The sequence below is a fragment of the Bombina bombina genome, chromosome 8 (assembly GCF_027579735.1).
Source record: "Bombina bombina isolate aBomBom1 chromosome 8, aBomBom1.pri, whole genome shotgun sequence".
NCBI classification, from domain to species: Eukaryota; Metazoa; Chordata; class Amphibia; order Anura; family Bombinatoridae; genus Bombina; species Bombina bombina.
Genome location: NC_069506.1, coordinates 174,223,891 through 174,245,583, shown reverse-complemented (window position 1 = coordinate 174,245,583; position 21,693 = coordinate 174,223,891). Strand labels below are relative to the sequence as shown.

At 37.1% G+C, this 21,693-nt stretch overlaps 1 protein-coding gene across 1 annotated transcript in view; it reads right to left on the bottom strand.

The window, feature by feature from the left end:
- Positions 1 to 21,693, bottom strand: part of EPS8L1 (EPS8 like 1) — a 190,044-nt gene that overhangs the window by 131,171 nt on the left and 37,180 nt on the right. Inside the window, exon 2 of the mRNA XM_053690709.1 lies at positions 11,683 to 11,723. Within this exon, the coding sequence (XP_053546684.1) occupies positions 11,683 to 11,702 (20 nt within the window). The 5' untranslated portion in view covers positions 11,703 to 11,723. The remainder of the gene's footprint in view (positions 1 to 11,682; positions 11,724 to 21,693) is intronic.

Below are 21,693 nucleotides of genomic sequence, written 5' to 3'. Positions count from 1 at the left end.
AACTTGCAGACAAACCCCTATCCAAACCATCCTGGAAAAACCTTAAAATTCTAGGAATTCTAAAAGAATGCCAAGAGAATTTATGAGAAGAACACCATGAAATGTAAATCTTCCAAACTCTATAATAAATCTTCCTAGAGACACATTTACGAGCTTGTAATATAGTATTAATTACTGAGTCAGAGAAACCTCTATGACTTAATACTAAGGCCTCTAGTTATCAAGCCATCAACCGCAAATACGCTGGAATTCTGCAGCGTATTTATGACGAGGCTGATTCGCCTTAGTTATCAACCCCTACTGCCAGGCAAAAGTAGAATATAGTGACGTAAGCTTCGATCCGCCGGACTCAGTCCGACACAGATCAATGGTTACATCACTACAGATGTTCCGAACGCAAGTTCGGCACTATCTGACTACTTTTGGTAGTTATCAAACTACTACCAGGTACGCTCGCCACTATTCCGGGCCAGCGTACCTGGATTTCAATCCGCCACCCTGGAGGTGGCGTATCCCATAGGAATCAATGGGAGTCTGACCATAGCGAAAGCTCATGTTCGCTACTGCCCGATATCCCATTGATTCCTATGGGAAACGTCTCCACCTAACACCCTAACATGTACCCCGAGTCTAAACACCCCTAATCTGTCCCCCCTACACCGCCACAACTAAATAAATTTATTACCCCCTAAACCGCCGTTCCTGGACTCCGCCGCAACTATATTAAACATGTTAACCCCTAAACCGCCACTCCCTGACCCCGCCGCCACCTACATTATACATATTAACCCCTAATCTGCCGCCCCCTATACCGCCGCCACCTACATAAACTTATTAACCCCTATCCTGCGGATCCCGGACCCCGCCACAACTAAATAAATTGTTTAACCCCTAAACCGCCGCTCCTGGACCCCGCCGCCACCTATATTAAAATTATTAACCCCTATCCTGCCCCCCTATACCGCCGCCACCTATATTAAAATTATTAACCCCTATCCTGCACCCCCTATAACGCCACCACCTATATTAAAATTATTAACCCCTAAACCTAAGTCTAACACTAACCCTAACCCCCCCTAACTTAAATATTATTTTACTAAATCTAAATAATATTACTCGCATTAACTAAATGAATCCTATTTAAAACTAAATACTTACCTTACAAAGTCCCGTCGATCGGGATGAAACACGTTGAAGTATTCAGTCTGCTGTTTTGGTCCCTTGGGGGATCCGTATTTCCTAAGAAACATCCAGCGACCTGTTTATTGCCAAGCGCCCTAAGGACGTCACTATCCCGCGACTGCAGAGCGGGTCTGTGTGACTTTCAGTGGAGAAGAATTCCCATAAGAAAGGGCGCTCTGAATAGCAGCAATCAGGAAACGTAAACCCAGAGGGGTAACCGGAGGGGATACTAGGTGGCATACAGCAGTCGGCTTTGATGTGCACAAAGACTTTTAGCATCTTGTGAGTTTTCACATATCGTATGTGTTTTTAACAATAAACTGTTAATATTACACTTGAGTCCGTGCTTCTCTCCTTTTGTCTTTTCTAGGAAATACTTACCTGTAAAATAAACCCTAAGATAGCTACAATATAACTAATAATTACATTGTAGCTATTTTAGGATTTATTTTTATTTTACAGGCAACTTTGTATTTATTTTAACTAGGTACAATAGTTATTAAATAGTTATTAACTATTTAATAACTACCTAGCTAAAATAAGTACAAAATTACCTGTAAAATAAATCCTAACCTAAGTTACAATTAAACCTAACACTACACTATCATTAAATAAATTAAATAAATTAAATAAATTACCTACAATTACCTAAAATTAAATAAAATAAACTAAACTAAACTAAAAAGAAAATAAAAAAGAATTACAAGAAGTTTAAACTAATTACACCTAATCTAAGCCCCCTAATAAAATAATAAAGCCCCCCAAAATAAAAAAATGCCCTACCCTATTCTAAATTACCAAGTAACCAGCTCTTTTACCAGCCCTTAAAATGACTTTTTTGCGGGGCATTGCCCCAAAGTAATCAGCTCTTTTATCTGTAAAAAAAAATACAACCCCCCCAACATTAAAACCCACCACCCGCATACGCTAACCCACCCAAACTACCCTTAAAAAAACCTAACGCTAACCCCCTGAAGATCATCCTACCTTGAGCCGTCTTCACCCAACCGGGCCGAAATCTTCATCCAAGGTGCGCAGAGGAGGTCCTTCATCCAGTTGAAGTCTTCATCCAGGCGGCGTCTTCAATCTTCATCCATCCGTAGCGGAGCGGAGCCATCTTAAAAGGAGCCGACGCGGAGCCATCCTCTTCAAACGACGACTGAATGATGAATGAAGGTTCAATCAGATTTTTCCTACCTTAATTCCGATTGGCTGATAGAATCCTATCAGCCAATTGGAATTCGAGGGACGCCATCTTGGATGACGTCCCTTAAAGGAACCTTCATTCGTCGTTCAGTCGTCGGTTGAAGAGGATGGCTCCGCGTCGGCTCCTTTGAAGATGGCGCACCTTGGATGAAGATTTCGGCCCGGTTGGGTGAAGACGGCTCAAGGTAGGATGATCTTCAGGGGGTTAGCGTTAGGTTTTTTTAAGGGGGGTTTGGGTGGGTTAGAGTAGGGGTATGTGGGTGGTGAGTTTTAATGTTGGGGGGGTTGTATTTTTTTTTACAGGTAAAAGAGCTGATTACTTTGGGGCAATGCCCTGCAAAAAGCCCATTTAAGGGCTGGTAAAAGAGCTGGTTACTTGGTAATTTAGAATAGGGTAGGGCATTTTTTTTATTTTGGGGGCTTTATTATTTTATTAGGGGGCTTAGATTAGGTGTAATTAGTTTAAACTTCTTGTAATTCTTTTTTATTTTCTGTAATTTAGTGTTTGTTTGTTTTTGTACTATAGTTTAGTTTATTTAATTTAATTTTAGGTTATTGTAGGTAATTTATTTAATGATAGTGTAGTGTTAGGTTTAATTGTAACTTAGGTTAGGATTTATTTTACAGGTAATTTTGTAAGTATTTTAACTAGGTAGCTATTAAATAGTTAATAACTATTTAATAACTATTGTACCTAGTTAAAATAAATACAAAGTTGCCTGTAAAATAAAAATAAATCCTAAAATAGCTACAATATAATTATTAGTTATATTGTAGCTATCTTAGGGTTTATTTTACAGGTAAGTATTTAGTTTTAAATATGAATAATTTAGTTAATAATAGTAAGTTTTATTTAGATTTATTAAAATAATATTAAAGTTAGGGGGGTGTTAGTGTTAGTGTTAGACTTAGGTTTAGGGGTTAATAAGTTTAATATAGGTGGCGGCGGGGTCCGGGAGTGGCGGTTTAGGGGTTAATGAGTTTAATGTAGGTGCGGCGGTGTAGTGGGGGGCAGGATAGGGGTTAATAACTTTAATATAGGTGGTGGTGGGCTCCGGGTGCGGCGGTTTAGGGGTTAAACAATTTATTTATTTGCGGCGGGGTCCAGGATCCGCAGGATAGGGGTTAATAACTTGAATATAGGTGGTGGCGGTGTAGTGGGGGAAAGGATAGGGGTTAATAGGTATGATGTAGGAGCCAGCGGGGTCCGGGAGCGGCGGTTTAGGGGGTTAATACATTTATTATAGTTGCGGCGGGGTCCAGGAGCGGCAGTTTAGGGGGTAATAACTTTATTTAGTTGTGGGGGGCTCCGGGAGCCGCGGTTTAGGGGGTAAAACAGTGTAGTTTAGTGTGGGTGCTTAGTGACAGGCTATCAAAAAAGCTGCGAAGAAGTCGATGAGCAGCGAGAACGATGACTGTTAGTTAACAACAGTCCGCTGCTCATCGCTCCGTACTTGGTGCGCGGCTTCTTGACAGCTTTTTTGATAACTTTGGCAAACGTATTCAGGTCTGCAGAGGCAATGGTAGGCGAGCTTAGGCGAGCGTATTGGGCCGGCGAATGCAGCTAAGTAGACGGCTTCATAACTAGAGGCCAAAGCGTTCAATTTCCATACTTTCAAATTTAATGATTTGAGATCCTGATGGAAAAACGGACCTTGAGACAGTAGTTCCAGCCTTAACGGAAGTGGCCAAGGTTGGCAACTGTACATCCGAACAAGATCCGCATACCAAAACCTGTGGGGCCATGCTGGAACCACCAGCAACACAAATGATTGTTCCATGATGATCTTGGAGATCACTCTCGGAAGAAGAACTAGAGGCGGGAAGATATAAGCAGGTTGATAACACCAAAGAAATGTCAGCGCATCCACTGCTTCTGCCTGAGAATCCCTGGACCTGGACAGGTATCTGGGAAGTTTCTTGTTTAGATGAGAGGCCATCAGATCTATTTCTGGAAGACCCCATATCTGAACAATCTGAGAAAACAAATCCGGATGGAGAGAACACTCCCCTGGATGTAAAGTCTGATGGCTGAGATAATCCGCCTCCCAATTATTGTCTACACCTAGGATATGAACTGCAGAAATTAGACAAGAGCTGGATTCTGCCAAACAAGTATCCGAGATACTTCTTTCATAGCTAGGGGACTGTGAGTCCCACCCTGATGATTGACATATGCCACCATTGTGATATTGTCTGTCTGAAAACAAATGAATGGTTCTCTCTTCAACAGAGGCCAAAGCTGAAGAGCTCTGAGAATTGCACGGAGTTCTAAAATATTGATTGGTAATCTCGCCTCTTGAGATTTCCAAACTCCTTGTGCTGTCAGAGATCCCCAGACTGCTCCCCAACCTGAAAGACTTGCATCTTTTGCGATCACAGTCCAGGTTGGCCAAACAAAAGAGGCCCCTTGAACTAAACGCTGGTGATTTAACCACCACATCAGAGAGTGTCGAACATTGGGATTTAAGGATATTAATTGTGATATCTTTGTATAATCCCGGCACCATTTATTCAGCATGCAAAGCTGGAGAGGTCTCATGCGAAAACGAGCAAAAGGAATCACGTTCGATGCTGCAGTCATGAGGCCTAAAACTTCCATGCACATAGCCACTGAAGGGAATGACTGAGACTGAAGGTGCCGACATGCTACAACCAATTTCAAAGTCTCTCGTCTGCTAGAGACAGAGTCATGGACACTGAATCTATCTGGAAACTTAAAAAGGTGACCCTTGTCTGAGGAATCAAAAAACTTTTTGGTAAATTGATCCTCCAACCATGTTTTCGAAGAAACAACACAAGTTGATTCGTGTGAGATTCTGCAGAACATAAAGACTGAGCTAGTACCAAGATATCGTCCAAATAAGGAAACACCGCAATACCCTGTTCTCTGATTACAGAGAGTAGGGCACCCAGAACCTTTGAAAAGATTCTTGGAGCTGTTGCTAGGCCAAATGGAAGAGCAACAAATTGGTAATGCTTGTCTAGAAAAGAGAATCTCAGGAACTGATAATGGTCTGGATGAATAGGAATATGAAGGTAAGCATTCTGCAAGTCTATTGTAGACATATAATGTCCTTGCTGAACAAAAGGCAGAATAGTCCTTATAGTTACCATCTTGAAAGTTGGTACTCTTACATAACGATTCAAAATTTTCAGATCCAGAACTGGTCTGAATGAATTTTCTTTCGTTGGGACAATCAATAGATTTGAATAAAACCCCAGGCCTTGTTCCTGAAAAGGAACCAGCATGATTACCCCTGAAAACTCCAGATCTGAAACACACTTCAGGAAAGCCTGAGCTTTTACTGGATTCACTGGGATGCGTGAGAGAAAAAAATCTCCTCACTGGATCCAGTTCGGTACCCCTGAGAGACAATGCTCTGAATCCATTGATTTTGGACAGAATTTATCCAAACATCCTTAAAAAAACCTTAATCTGCCCGCTACCAGCTGAGCTGGAATGAGGGCCGCACCTTCATGCGGACTTAGAGGCTGACTTTGGTTTCTTGAAAGGCTTGGATTTATTCCAATTTGAGGAAGGCTTCCAATTGGAAACAGATTCCTTGGGGGAAGGATTAGGTTATTGTTCCTTATTTTGACAAAAGGAACAAAAACGATTAGAAGCCTTAGATTTACCCTTAGGATTTTTTATACTGAGGCAAAAAAACTCCTTTCCCCCCAGTAACAGTTGAAATAATAGAATCCAACTGAGAACCAAATAAATTATTACCTTGGAAAGAAAGAGATAATGATCTAGACTTAGATGTCATATCAGCATTCCAAGATTTAAGCCACAAAACTCTTTTAGCTAAAATAGCTAAAGACATGGATCTAATATCAATTTTGATCATATCAAAAATGGCATCACAAATAAAATGATTAGCATGTTGCAGTAAGCGAACAATGCTAGATATGTCAGAATCCAATTCTTGTTGCACTAAATTCTCCAACCAAAAAGTTGAAGCAGCTGCAACATCAACCAAAGTAATTGCAGGCCTAAGAAGATGACCTGAATATAAATAGGCTTTCCTTAGATAAGATTCAAGCTTCCTATCTAAAGGATCTTTAAAGGAAGTACTATCTTCCATAGGAATAGTGGTTTGTTTCGCAAGAGTAGAAATAGCCCCATCAACTTTGGGGATCTTTTCCCAAAACTCTATTGCAACTGCTGGTAAAGGATACAATTTTTTAAACCTTGCAGAAGGATTAAAATGAGTACCTGGCTTATTCCATTCCTTAGAAATCATGTCAGAAATAGCATCAGGAATAGGAAAAACCTCTGGAGTGACCACAGTAGGTTTAAAAACAGCATTTAAACGTTTACTGGTTTTAATATCAAGAGGTCTAGCTTCCTCAATATCCAAAGTAATTAACACTTCTTTTAACAAAGAACGCATATACTCTGTTTTAAATAAATAAGTAGATTTGTCAGTGTCAATATCCGAGGAAGGATCTTCTGAATCAGATAGATCCTCATCAGAAGTGGATAATTCATTATGTTGTCGGTCATTTGAAATTTCATCAACTTTATGAGAAGTTTTAAAAGACCTATTACACTTATTAGAAGGTGGAAATGCAGACAAAGCCTTCTGAATAGAATCAGTAACAAATTCTTTAAAATTCACAATTATATCATGTACATTAGAAGTTGAAGGAACTGCAACCGGTAATGTACTATTACTGATGGACACTCTATTTGCATGTAAAAGTTTATCATGACAACTAATACAAATGACATTAGGAGATATAATCTCCACAATTTTACAACAAATGCACTTAGCTTTGGTAGAACCAATGTCAGGCAGCAAAGTTCCAGCAGATACTTCTGAGGCAGGATCAGGTTGAGACATCTTGCAGAATGTAAAAGAAAAAACAACATATAAAGCAAAATTATCAATTTCCTTATATGACAGTTTCAGGAATGGGAAAAATGCAAATAGCATAGCCCTCTGACTTAGAAAAAAGCAAGAGGAAAAAGCAATTGGGCAATAAATAATGAAAAAGTTTGGCGCCAAGTATGACGCACAATGTATCTAAAACATTTTTTGGTGCCAACTATGTCTGGAAATGACACACTCTAGTCACTAACGACGCAACCCTGTGTGAACCCCTGGGTCAACTACGACACCGGAAATCACAAACTTGCGTCAACGGACGTGCTTTTCCGCGCCAAAAACATTCTCGCACCAAGAATGACGCACTAAAGTGTAGCATTTAGCGCACCCGCGAGCCTAAGACAGCCCACAAATTAAAACAAGTAGTCAATTGAAAAAAAGATTAAACCCCAGGTAAGAAAAATATTTCTCAATATTAACTTTCCCAAATATGAAACTGACAATCTGCAAAAGGAAATACATGAACCTGACTCATGGCAAATATAAGTACATTACATATATTAACAACTTTATATAAATGCATAAAGTGCCAAACCATAGCTGAGGTGTCTTAAGAAATAAAAACATACTTACCAAAGACACCCATCCACATATAGCAGATAGCCAAACCAGTACTGAAACAGTTATCAGTAGAGGTAATGGTATATGAGAGTATATCGTCGATCTGAAAAGGGAGGTAGGAGATGAATCTCTACGACCGATAACAGAGAACCTATGAAATAGACCCCCTTTAGGGAAATCACTGCATTCAATAGGTAATATTCTCCACGTCCCTCTGACATTCGCTGTACTCTGAGAGGAATCGGGCTTCAAAATGCTGAGAAGCGCATGTCAACGTAGAAATCTTAGCACAAACTTACTTCACCACCTCCATAGGAGGCAAAGTTTGTAAAACTGAATTGTGGGTGTGGTGAGGGGTGTATTTATAGGCATTTTGAGGTTTGGGAAAATTTGCTCCTCCTGGTAGGATTGTATATTGCATACGTCACTAGCTCATGGACTCTTGCCAATTACATGAAAGAAATGTTTATATAACATTTTAACTTCAAATTTTTGTTTTCGATTTTTTTAATAAAATTCAAAAATATTCGTTCGAATAATAGAATGCTTAGCTATGTATTCATTCAATTTTGAAATGTAGTATTCGAATTTGAATGGGACATTCAAATTCGAATGTCACATTCAAATTCAAAATAGTATTTCTAGTCTACAACTGTGTTTAATAAATGTAATATTTGAATTCTAATGCTACATTCGAATTCGAATGTCACATTCAAATTTGAAATAGTATTTCTAGTCTAATACTGTGATTTTTTAAATGTAATATTCAAATTTGAATGTCACATTACAATTCGAATGTCCCATTAGAATTCAAAATAGTATTGCTAGTCTACAACTCTGTTTAATAAATGTAATATTCAAATTAGAATTTTACATTCAAATTGAATGTAGCATTTAAATTCGAAATAGTATTTCTAGTGTACAACTGTGTTTTATAAATGTAATATTCAAATTTGAATGTGACATTTGAATTCAAATGTCACATTCAAATTCAAAAGTGACATTTGAATTTAAAAGTGACAATCGAAAACTGTAAATAACATTCTATAATAGAATTTTTAAGAATATTCGTTCTTTATGTAAATCGAATTTCAATAACTTTTGTTAATGTAAATCGAATTACAATAACATTTGTTCTAACATTCGAATTCTAATATAAACACATTCGCCCATTCTTATTAAAGGGACAGTCTACACTAAAATTGTTATTGTTTAAAAAGATAGATAAAAATAGATAGATTAAAAAGATAGATAATGCCTTTACTACCCATTCCCCAGCTTTGCACAACTAACATTGTTAGATTAATATACTTTATAACATTTAAACCTCTAATTTCTACCTGTTTCTAAGCCACTAACGTCAGCCTCTTATCACATGCTTTTTTTTATAAATAGCATACATACACACTTCTCAAATGATAGGCAACAAATCAAATAATCATATCATATCAGCTCTGAGATATTGACGAGAAGTTGTCCTCCCCCCCCTTATTTCTAAATATTAGGCCACTCTTGGACCTTTGAGATTATGTGAGACCGAGTCCAAGGTGTTATGTTTGAAACAAAAATGAAAAAACAAAACTGGGTAGAGAACAAACATATAAACTATGCATCTAGAAATATAAAGCTAGCTCTAATGTTATAGATATATTTATGTTAACAAGATGCAGTGCCCTAGAACAGACTTTTTTATAACATGTAATACTATGCTTTATGAAAGGCAATATAACTAAAGTAACCTCTAGGAGAGTCCTGGAGATTATATTAAAGTTTGGGCTTGATCATTTTAGCTATCAATTTTTGCTTAAAAAAAGGTTAGAGTCTGAATATTTGTTTAGAAGTCTAACTTCCTTGACTTGTGTCTAATTTTTGGTAGATAGGGAGTTATTTGAAATATGCTCAGTCTTATGGGGGTCTACTTTTTTCTATGTGGTGAGGGTTGGATATTAAAGTCTGATATCGAGTAAGATATCTGATTGTTTGGGTGACATATGTGGGGTTTTCTGTATGGGAATAATAGTGGAGATAGACTATTGCTGGGGACAGGTATTCAGATGTGATGTAGTTGTTGAAACACAGTTCTCCTTGCGGTCACGGCCGCGGACCACAATGTCAACCCCCTTTTGGGGTGTGTATCTCCAGGTGCCATTATGATAGATAGGGGCAAACATGTCTATGTTACTATGTGTCCCTGTAAACCATATATCCCTTGTTTTTGCATAGGTAAGGAATCTCCAAAGCATATATCATTATTAAGAATTTAAAATAACAAACAAGTGCTTGATCATCATTAATGTCCATTCAATTAGGTCAGTAGTACAAAGAAGATGAGCCCATTGCTATTATCTAACGTTATGACGCGTAATTAGGGGAAAGGGAGAAAAAACAAAGCACAGCAAAACAATGCAACACGCACTGAACTTTTATGGGGAGCCAACACAACTAGTTTGAGCTTTCTGTATACTAGCTCAGAGAATATTTCCCTTTTTATTATATTCAACCCTCTCCTGTTATCGGGAAGCGTCCTCCTCTGTCAGAGATGATGCGACTGACTTTGGCATCCCGTTAACAAAGCTGTTTGTAGGGTGAATGCGATGAGGCATGCAATGCGCAAAAGTCCAGTTGTGGGATATACACCTTATGGTAATCGACCGGGGAAGTGTCAGCAAACAGGGGATAGACCAGCTTGGTATCCATGTCCTCATCGGGCCCCCCCAAGCCCCCGCACAGACACAGCATGTGTAGTGTTATTTTCCATCAGCGTGTTCCCACCATCCCTGCTTACGGCTTTATAGGTGGCAATGTTTCTATAGATGGGGCCATTATGGTGTTATGTAGTCATATGGCTGTAATGGCACCACCTTCATCTGAGGGAGTGTGATCTCTTCTCTGTTTTATGTTATCCATGGAGATGTGCTTGCTCTTCTGGAGTGTCTTCTTGAGGTAAGGCTCAGGCAGCTCTGATGATGCTGATAATGGGTTTCTTTGTGTATGGGTCCCCTGATAGCAAGGAGCTATTGGGGTTTGGGATATGTTGCCGCCTCCTAGCGGTAGAGAAGTAATTCCCATGAGTAAGGGATCGTGGACTCTCACCACTTGTATGAAAGAAAAGGATGTTTCAACCAAGTCCAAAATAATGTGGTACATTTAATAAAATGAATAAATTGTAAGTCTTTATTTTTAATTGTGTGTTCTGTATAAATCATGAAAGTTTAATTTTCTCTTCTGCATTCCAAAAGCACTTATAAACCAAAACCCAATAATGATATGCAGGTTATCGTTCAATGTGTATAAACATTCTAGCAATGTTAAAGGGACAGTCTAGGCCAAAATAAACTTTCATGATTCAGATAGAGCATGTAATTTTAAACAATTTTCCAATTTACTTTTATCACCAATTTTGCTTTGTTCTCTTGGTATTCTAAGTTGAAAGCCTAACCTAGGAGGTTCATATGCTAATTTCTTAGACCTTGAAGGCCACCTCTTTTCAGAATGCATTTTAACAGTTTTTCACCACTAGAGGGTGTTAGTTCACGTATTTCATATAGATAACACTGTGCTCGTGCACGTGAAGTTATCTGGGAGCAGGCACTGATTGACTAAACTGCAAGTCTGTCAAAAGAACTGAAATAAAGGGGCAGTTTGCAGAGGCTTAGATACAAGATAATCACAGAGGTTAAAAGTATATTATTATAACTGTGTTGGTAATGAAAAACTGGGGAATGGGTAATAAATGGATTATCTATCTTTTAAAACAATAAAAATTCTGGTGTAGACTGTCCCTTTAACCTTCTCATATATTTTATATTGTCAAACACATATCAGTAATACATACCGAGGCGAAGAAGAGCTCATTTTGAATCACTTATCTTCTTCCTAGATCACAAAAAAAATAAAAAAATTGTAATCTTGCAATATGAAACTGTTATTACACACATTTACAATTGGCAAATAAATTTAAAGAGATAGTAAACCCAATTTTTTTTATTTTATTCTTCGGATACAGCATGCAATTTTAAGCAACTTTCTAATTTACTCCTATTATCAATTTTTCTTCGTTCTCTTGGTATTTTTATTTGAAAAGCAGGAATGTAAGCTTAAGAGCCGGCCCATTTAGGTTCAGAACCAGGGTTGCACTTGCTTTTTGCTTTGCTAAATGTAGCCACCAATCTCAAGCGCTAGCCAGGCTGCTGAAACCAAAAAGGGGTCGGCTCCTTAGCTTTTATTCCTACTTTTTCAAATAAAGATACCAAGAGAATTTAGAAAATTTGATAATAGAAGTAATTTAGAAAGTTGCTTAAAATTGCATGCTCTGTCCGAATCATACAAGAAAAAAATTGGGTTTACTATCTCTTTAAAGTAAAAATAAATATAATTGCTAATAAAGAGTAATGTGGTTATTGTTTCTGTACACTACAGGGTTAAGTGATGATGACAAATATTGTGAAGATTAGTGGAAATACACAAAGAAAGTTTTGCAATTATAACTAGAAGAAATGTGTTCATTCCTGATTTGTTCTTCCAGTTTTAGATGATAAAATACATACACTCATTTAATTCTGGATTTCATATAGAAGAATGTATATAATAAAACAATCTAAAATGGCTGCCACTATCCTCCATAACATTTTTAAGTATATGAAACAATGCAATGTCCATTTCTTAGTTTACCTGCTTTTACTGCAATCTACCAATGTGCACTGTGTTTTCCTACTCTCCCAGACAGGGCTGGTTCTGTAATAGGACTAATTGTGGACCATAAGAGCCAGAATTCATTTGACATGGGCAGCATATATATATAGACAGTCACCATATCCATGTTACTTAACCCCTTAACGATAGAGACGTACCATGTTTACATGGTAATATTTAAGAATATCATTGAAGAATATGGGGCCGATTTAACAAAGTGCGAGCTGCAGGGCCGCCATCAGGGGGTGACAGGGGTGACTCCTGTCAGGGGTCCAATGGGCCAGGGGGGCCCCATGAGGCAAGAACTAAAAAAAAAAATTTTTTTTTTTTTAATTTTTTTTTTTTAATTTTGGCAGCCACCAGTGGGTACTACAGCAGAGAGCTAATTGAGCATGGGAAATGTTATTACAAGGAGTAAATTATTAGCATTTGAGAGGATTTATGCACAGTGTGAGACAGACTTGGCACTTTGTTTGTACAGTGTGTGCCTGAGTCAGACGGAAGATCACTTTCATTTGCAGAGGAGGTAGGACTTACTTAGCAAATGTTTTTTTATTTCTCTGTGCATTTTTGGATTGTAACTTCAGTGTGGTAGTAGTTGTATGGTGGGGCCAGGGGTCCATAAAAACACATTTTTTTTAGCAGCAGTGTATTTATGATTATTTGACAATGCTGTAGAAATTATATATTTAAAACCATGCAGAAATGTTTCCTCCTCAATACACAAGTGGTAGGTGCCCTTTTGGCAGATATGTGTATATATATATATATATATATATATATATATATATATATATATATATATTACATTCCAGTTTACTGCCCCTTTATGCAAGGACTTTCCAGATGCAAGGAGGCATTTTATCTAAGATTTTTACATCTGCATAAAATGTTATATTTTCAGACTAAGATTGCTCAGTGTTTGAAATGAGACAGGTTAACTTAAAACTGTTCAGTTTACACTACAGCTGACTTAATTTTGAAATACATACCAACAAGCCTAAATCCTGCATTTAACCAGATCTATATATAGATATAACCCATATTTGAAGTGGTGCTCTTAGTTGGGGAAAATGAGGAAAAAAAACAAACAAACATATGTCAACCTTTTAAAAGTACTTTTCTTCATCTAGTCATCTACCCAGATCATTAATGTACAATTTTGAATTCACAGAATTATTTTTGTTTGTACATTTACAAATATGATTCTTTAAAAAGTGATCTCTTAATTTCTGATTTTGGTTTGGGTCTCTATGAGTGTGTATGTATTTTTTTCTGTGGGTCTCTCTGTGAGGGTGGTGTGTATGTCTTTGTGCATTTTCTGTGGATGTCTGTGAGGGTGTGTGCATATGTATTTGAGCTTTTTCTATAGGTGTCTCTGTGAGGATGTGTGTATGTTTGTCTTTGTGTATTTTCTCTGGATGCCTCTGTGAGGGTGGGTGTGTATGTCTGTGTTTTCTGTGGATGTCTCTGTGAGGGTGTGTGTGTGTGTATGTATGTATGTATCTCTGTGTTTTCTGTGGATGTCTCTGTGAGGGTGTGTGTTTTCTATGGGTGTTTCTGTGAGGGTGTGTGTATGTCTTTGTGTGTTTTCTGTGGATGTCTCATTGAGGGTGTGTGTATGTATCTCTTTCTGTGTTTTATGTGGTTGTCTCTCTGTGTGTGTATGTCTTTGTGTGTTTTCTGATGACAACAGCATTTAGTTGTCATCTTCCTTTACAAAAAGATAATCAGAACTCCATATTTTGTTTTCTAAATCTCCTTTTTTTACAAAACTGTAGTTTACCTCATTACTTGTCGTCAGGTCAATGTAAACAAGTGCTGAGTGTCTGTTTGGGTGTCTGTGTCTGAGTGTGTTTCTTTGCGTGTCTGCTAGAGTGTCTATATGTGAATCCTTATGTGTGATTGTGTGTGTTTCAGTGTATGAGTGTGTCTGTGTGTGTGTGTGTATGTTACTACCTTTACAACATTTCCAAGTTTAAATAGACACTTAAGAATAAAGTGTATGTACGTTTTAGTCACTTGGTCAAAAATTGCACATGTCAAAGGAGCGGGGGGCCTGATCAATGGTTAAGTCAGGGCCCCAAAATTTCTAGTGGTGGCCCTGGCGAGCAGACATGGTCCGCTGTAGCGGATCATGTCCATCGCACATTGATAAATTTATCATTGCACAAGCAGTTCTGATGAACTGCTTGTGCAATGCAGCCCCCTGCAGATTTGTGGCCTATCGGCCGCTAGCAAGTAAAATCAATCAACCCAATCATATGCGATCGTGCAGATTGATGTCCGCCGCCTCATAATTTATTTTTTAGGACATTGAATTTATGAACTGAGAGACCAAGGATCCATCCGCAGGGATTCTCGCCACCAGGAGAGACTACAAGCCACTCACTGCGAGACTATCTAAATCCATCACAGGGGTTCTCACCATTAAGAAAGGAATCTCACCACCAAGAAATAAGGTCGTTTTAACTATCAATATTAACTGTTTTTTCACATTGGATTACAATTTATTTTGTGTATACACACACTTTTTCTTTTTGATATTCACCTACACAGTCTGTGTGACTCTCATGAAATTTGTTAGCATTTTTTTATTTTTTCAAAATTTTTCTCCTTTAGTTTTATTTTCATTTTTCGATTTTTGATCTTTTTTTCTGTTGTTTTTTTTAATTTTACATTTTTATTGTGTTAACTACACCACCTCGGACCACGTCCAACTAAATCACATCATCTTAAGTCGCCACATTCAGGTTACAACCTCATAAGAACTCTTTTGAACATTAACCAACAGGTCTGTCCACTCTGCACCACTCTTACACCACCACACCTTCACAGCCTTAACACAGATCTTTCAGCAATTTCACACCCTTCTTATTGGGTATCACCAATACTAGGCTGAGGTCCACCAGCTGGACATCCGTTATCAACCTGCTCTTTTATGCTAATTGTTTTATGTTTTTTACTTTTTACTTTTGTATGTATTGTGGATCCACATTTTATGATTGTGTATTTATTTCTGTTTCATGACTAATGTGTATGATTACATTTTCCGTATATACTACCTGATTATCACCACTTATTCTACTCCACACCTTTGGAGTTTTCAGTTACCTGGCCTTGTTCGTGCGGCGCTCTGATCACACAACCCACTACCATTCCCCTTCAGGCTAGCTAGATAGCCTTTGACCAGTGCTATAGGTGGGCCTGTCTCTTGGCACTCTTTCTATACAATACATGACAGGTCTTTATTATCTCACATTCCCAAAAATAAGAAAAGTCAACTGAGAAAGATAAAAATGAAATAATATATTTTGTATTTTTTTTGTAAAAAGACCAGGAACTCCAAAATATTGTCATACATTTAAAGCTGAAAATGATAAACATTAGAAATGTTTTGTTGCGTACAATTATAGTTTGACACTACATATAAATATTATATCAGTAAATCTGTACAAATGACCTGGTTTGCATACTATAAAACACATGAAATGTCACAGCACAGAACAATTGATATTACCATTCAACACTATTTTTAACATATTCCTTTAATCACAGCTAGGGATGGGTGAATGTTTTTTAAAATTCTAAATTTAAAACAAATTTTTATACATTGGTTCGTTCGAATCGAATTTCGAATGTTTATATAACATTCTAACATTCTATTTTCGAATTTTCGTTTTTGAATTTTTCAATAAAATTCGAAAATATTCGTTAGAATAATAGAATGTTTAACTATGTATTCATTCAATTTCAAAATGTAATATTCAAATTCAAATATGGCATTCATATTCGAAATAGTATTTCTAGTCTACAACTGTGTTTAATAAATGTAATATTCGAATTTGAATGCTACATTTGAATGTCACATTCGAATTTGAAATAGTATTTCTAGTCTAATACTGTGTTTTAAATGTAATATTCGAATTTGAATGTGACATTCGAATTCGAATGTCACATTCAAATTCAAAATAGTATTTCTAGTCTAATAATGTGTTTTCTAAATGTGACATTCGAATTCGAAATAGTGTTTCTATTCTACAATTGTGTTTTATAAATGTAATATTCGAATTCGAAAGTCACATTCGAAAACTGTAACTAACATTTGAAAATCTAATTTTTAAGAATATTCATTCTTATCAAAATTCTATTATGTAAATCGAATTTCTACACTAACATTCGTTCTAACATTCGAATTCAAATAAAAACACATTCGCCCATCCCTATTCACAGCCCTATGCAAACAGATGAACTGTTTGCAATCTATAAATGCACCTTCAGTCACTTCTTGCTGTGAATGACAGATCAAGTAACAAGATCAGTCTCACTGCTCCAGCTTCTGATCTAAAAGTAGGGACATTTAAGCTGAAGGTACTTACATTCTAAACATAATAAACTACAAATCGATAACAGTATTTTTTTAAACTAATACATTTTTGAAGTTTGTTGGTTTTCTGCTTTTTTTACTGCAACACATTTTTCTCTGTGTCTCTCTCATTATCGAGCAATACTGTGCGATATTCATGCAGTTTGCAATGATATTCCTCTAAATAGTGCAGATTTAAAGACATGTTTTTATTGTAAGCCTCCTCCAGCCACTTAAAGGGACACTGAACCCAATTTTTTTCTTTTGTGAGTCATATAGAGCATGCCATTTTAAGCGACTTTCTAATTTACTCCTATTATCAATTTTTTCTTCTTTCTCTTGCTATCTTTATTTGAAAAAAAGGCATCTAAGCTAAGGAGTTAGCCAATTTGTGGTTCATAGACAGCACTTGTTTATTGGTGCTGTCCAATCAGCAAGGACAACCCAGGTTGTTCACCAAAAATGGGCCGGTATCTAAACTTACATTCTTGCTTTTCAAATAAAAATACCAAGAGAATGAAGAAAATGTGATAATAGGAGTAAATTAGAAAGTTGCTTAAAATTGCAGGCTCTGAGGCCTATGTATCAAAGGTCTTGCGGACCTGATCCGACAGTGCGGATCAGGTCCGCAAGACCTCGCTGAATGCTGAGAGCAATACGCTCTCCGTATTTAGCATTGCACCAGCAGCTCACAAGAGCTGCTGGTGCAATGCCAATGCCGCCCCCTGCAGACTCGCCAGAAGCGAGGTGTCAATCAACCTGATCGTACTTGATCGGGTTGAATTGTGGCGATTCCTGTCCGCCTGCTCAGAGCAGGCGGACAGGGTTATGGAGCAGCGTTCTGATGTGGGCATTTAGTTAGGATAACCTGCATGGTCATGAGTCTGATGTGAGGTCTGATGTGGGCATTTGGTTAAGATAACCTGCATGGTCATGAGTCTGATGTGAGGTCTGATGTGGGCATTTGGTTAAGATAACCTGCATGGTCATGAGTCTGATGTGAGGTCTGATGTGGGCATTTGGTTAAGATAACCTGCATGGTCATGAGTCTGATGTGAGGTCTGATGTGGTCATTTGGTTAAGATAACCTGCATGGTCATGAGTCTGATGTGAGGTCTGATGTGGTCATTTGGTTAAGATAACCTGCATGGTCATGAGTCTGATGTGAGGTCTGATGTGGGCATTTGGTTGAGATAACCTGCATGGTTATGAGTCTGATCTGCGTTCTGATGTGGGCATTTGGTTAAGATAACCTGCATGGTCATGAGTCTGATGTGAGGTCTGATGTGGTCATTTGGTTAAGATAAACTGCATGGTCATGAGTCTGATCTAAGGTCTGATGTGGGCATTTGGTTGAATAGGACCACAAGGTCATGGGGTTTGATCTGAGCTCTGACGTTGACATATGGTTTAGACCTCCTGCAGAGTCATGGGGCTGATCTGAAGTTGATGTGGACATTTGGTTGAGAGGAACTGCAGGACTATGGGGTTTGATTTGGAAATGTGGCTAAGAGAGACTGGAGTACTACAAAGGATATTTAGAGACATAATCATGGGCAATTCTTAGCCTGCTCCCCCAGCCACCTGCAGATCCAAAAGTATATCTGCAGAGAACAGCTAAAATTCTAAGCACAAACAAATGTTATCAATATTGGAAATATCAATTAAAATTACACCTTGCTCCAAAAAATATTATTTTTCAGTGTCATAAGCTTTGTGCTGCCATGAAACATGCAATTATGTTACACATTAAAACAAATTTCCCAGTAAATAGATGAACTACAGGATATGACATAGATAAGTTAAACAACAATAACAAGTAACTCCTATACAAATACCACACCATTGCTGAATAAGTATTCTAATTTGTTCCTCAGTGTACAGATATACAAACTATAGAGAAAGGTACATTTACCAACATATAATGCCACCACAAGTCATTGTTTTTTTTTAAATCTATTAATAGGATCAATATTTTGATAGCCTAACGCCTTAGAGACTATATAATTAATAGATAGTATTGAAATAACTATAAAGTTTTGGAAGGAGGTTTCTGGGTGTCACTGTATCAATCACATGGACTTGACTCATACAATCCTAATGTATTAATCTACCGGTTTGCTATTAATTAAATATGGGATGGATACAATTTTTAGATTATTTTTTCCATGTGACAGTGACAACTTTATATATGACAGGTGCATGTGTGATGTCTTATTACATTTTTTGCTTTGGTCACAAACTACAGAGAATGTTACATTTATATATATATATATATATATATATATATATATATATATATATATATATATATATATACAGTACATATATATATATATATATATATATATACACAGTCACACACACACACTGAATCATGCACATACACAGTTGGTACCTGGGACTATCATTTGCATCAAATTGATATACAACTGTTCTTGATAGTGTTGAACTAAACAAAGGAACAATAAAAAATTGTTTTGTTGTATTTAAGAGGGTATATCATCTAAAAAAGGGTACTACAGTTTTAATGCTTAGTTTCAGAAAAAAAAAATGTTCTCATGTTTGTCTCCGACCACTAAAAGGGCTGTGGATTTTTGCTTTTTCAGCCTGTGAGTAAATGATACTGACGTATTTGTAACCCTTGATAAAGTCTGGACGATACCGGAAGAAACGCGTTGGGTGTTGTGTCCTCTGGTAGGATCCGTAGTGGGTCTCCCAATGCTCAGAAGCAGAGTGTTCGATTTATCAACATACAGTACAAGCCACTACACTGACAATTGACAAAGGAACAAACAAGGGATTTTGTTCCTCAACTTATTGCAGACCTTACTTGAGGACTTCTGTTTATATGTAATTCCTATAGATACTTCCAGTAAGTGTGTTTTTATGCTTTGCGCGCTAACTTGTTTTATTAAATACATTTGAATCTTGGGATGTGCTGTTTGTGTTTATATACTCTGCAGATTTGATTTCATACTTGCCCTAAGGGAACTAACAAGCTATCTCTACAGCAGCTCCACTCTTTAAGAATCCTCTGACTTTTATTTCAGGATCATTTTGGTGAAAAAACATCAAGTTTGTGTAAAAGTTTTTTGACACACAAAGTTGCCATATAAAAGTGTGTGTAACACCATTTGAAACATATAGATACAAAAATATAGTTTTTTTTATCTAACTGATTTTTAAATGACATTTTATGTTCACATTTTATACACAGTACCTATAAGTTGACCTTTTTTGTTAGCGCTGCTAATATTGTGTCTATTTCACTTTGTATATTGAAGTATTTGTACAAACAAACATATCCCTTTGGCTTCAACAGGGCCGCCACTAGAAATTTGTGGCCCCTTACTAAACCATTGGTCAGGCCACCCCGCCACCCATGACAAGGGATTCCTGGTCTGTCAGTGTGTCACAGTAATCCATAATATTTAAAGGGACACTCAAGTCAAAAATAACCTTTCATGATTTAGATAGGTTCTGCAATTTTAAACAACTTTCCAATTTACTTCCATTAACAAAATGTGCAGTCTTTTTAGATTTATACTTTTTGAGTCACCCCACCCCTACTCTGCCATCACCACACCATTGCCAGCAATGCACATTATAGTCGTCATGTTTTTGATGATGTGAAAACCAGACTAGTATCTGCCATATTGTCATTTAGTGCCCCAATATCCCCCAAAAAACACATAATTGTTATCTTGTAAATTATAGACTCACTGGAAACAGTTGAAGCTTTATTTAGTCCATAGAACAAACCAGCTTAAAACTGTATTGAAATACTCAGTGTGTGAGGTACAGGCTTGTTGTGACTATAAATAAACTGATGTGCTGTATTTAATAAATATTTATTATGCAGCACATTTTATTTAAATTAAGTTTAATACACATATGAACATTTATTTTATCATATAACTTTAAAATGTGCTGCATGAATATATATTTATTGAATGCAGCACTTTTTATTATAGGGCAAATGTGTCAGTGATAAAGGCTACCATAGCTACTGTTTCCTTGAAGTTTTGTTTCTCTTATTTAAAAATGAGAATACTTTTTTTTAACAAAGCTGAAAGTAAACTTTGTGTTGTAAAGTAGTAGTGTACTAAGCCCCATGAAAGGTTTAATTATTGGTAGAAAGAAATTATTCCATGTAGGTGCTTATATGTGTGTGCTCTGAAGCCGGCAGTAGTAGCTCACCTTCTGATGACTGCCTATACATGAGAAATGCTAGGTCCAGCTAATCACACTCTGAATTTTCTGATCATGTTAGTGAGTAAAATAAATAGGGTGACTTAACTCCTTCACTACTTATGAACATCAAAGCAACCTCCTGATTCTCATTAATGAGGACAGCTCTTTTACACCTAGATTACGAGTTTTGCTCTAAACCGGGTGCGAAAATAACGCAAAAAAAAGTTAAGCTCCATACCGCACAAAATCCAAGGGCTTATTTGACATGCTCGTGCATGCTTTCCCCCATAGACATCAATGGGGAGAGAGTGTTAGAAAAAAAACTAACACCTGAAGTGCGGAATGAAAAATCTCCATAACGCAACCCTATTGATGTCTATGGGGAAAAAAAAGTTAAGTTTAAACCTAATACCCTAACATAAACCCCAAGTCGAAACACCCCTAATCTGCCGCCAACACTAATAAAAGTTATTAATCTCTAATCTGCCGCCCCCGACATCGCTAACACTAATAAAAAGTTATTAACCCATAATCTGCTGCCCGACATTTAAATAAAGTTATTAACCCTGACTTCGCTGACACTATAATAAA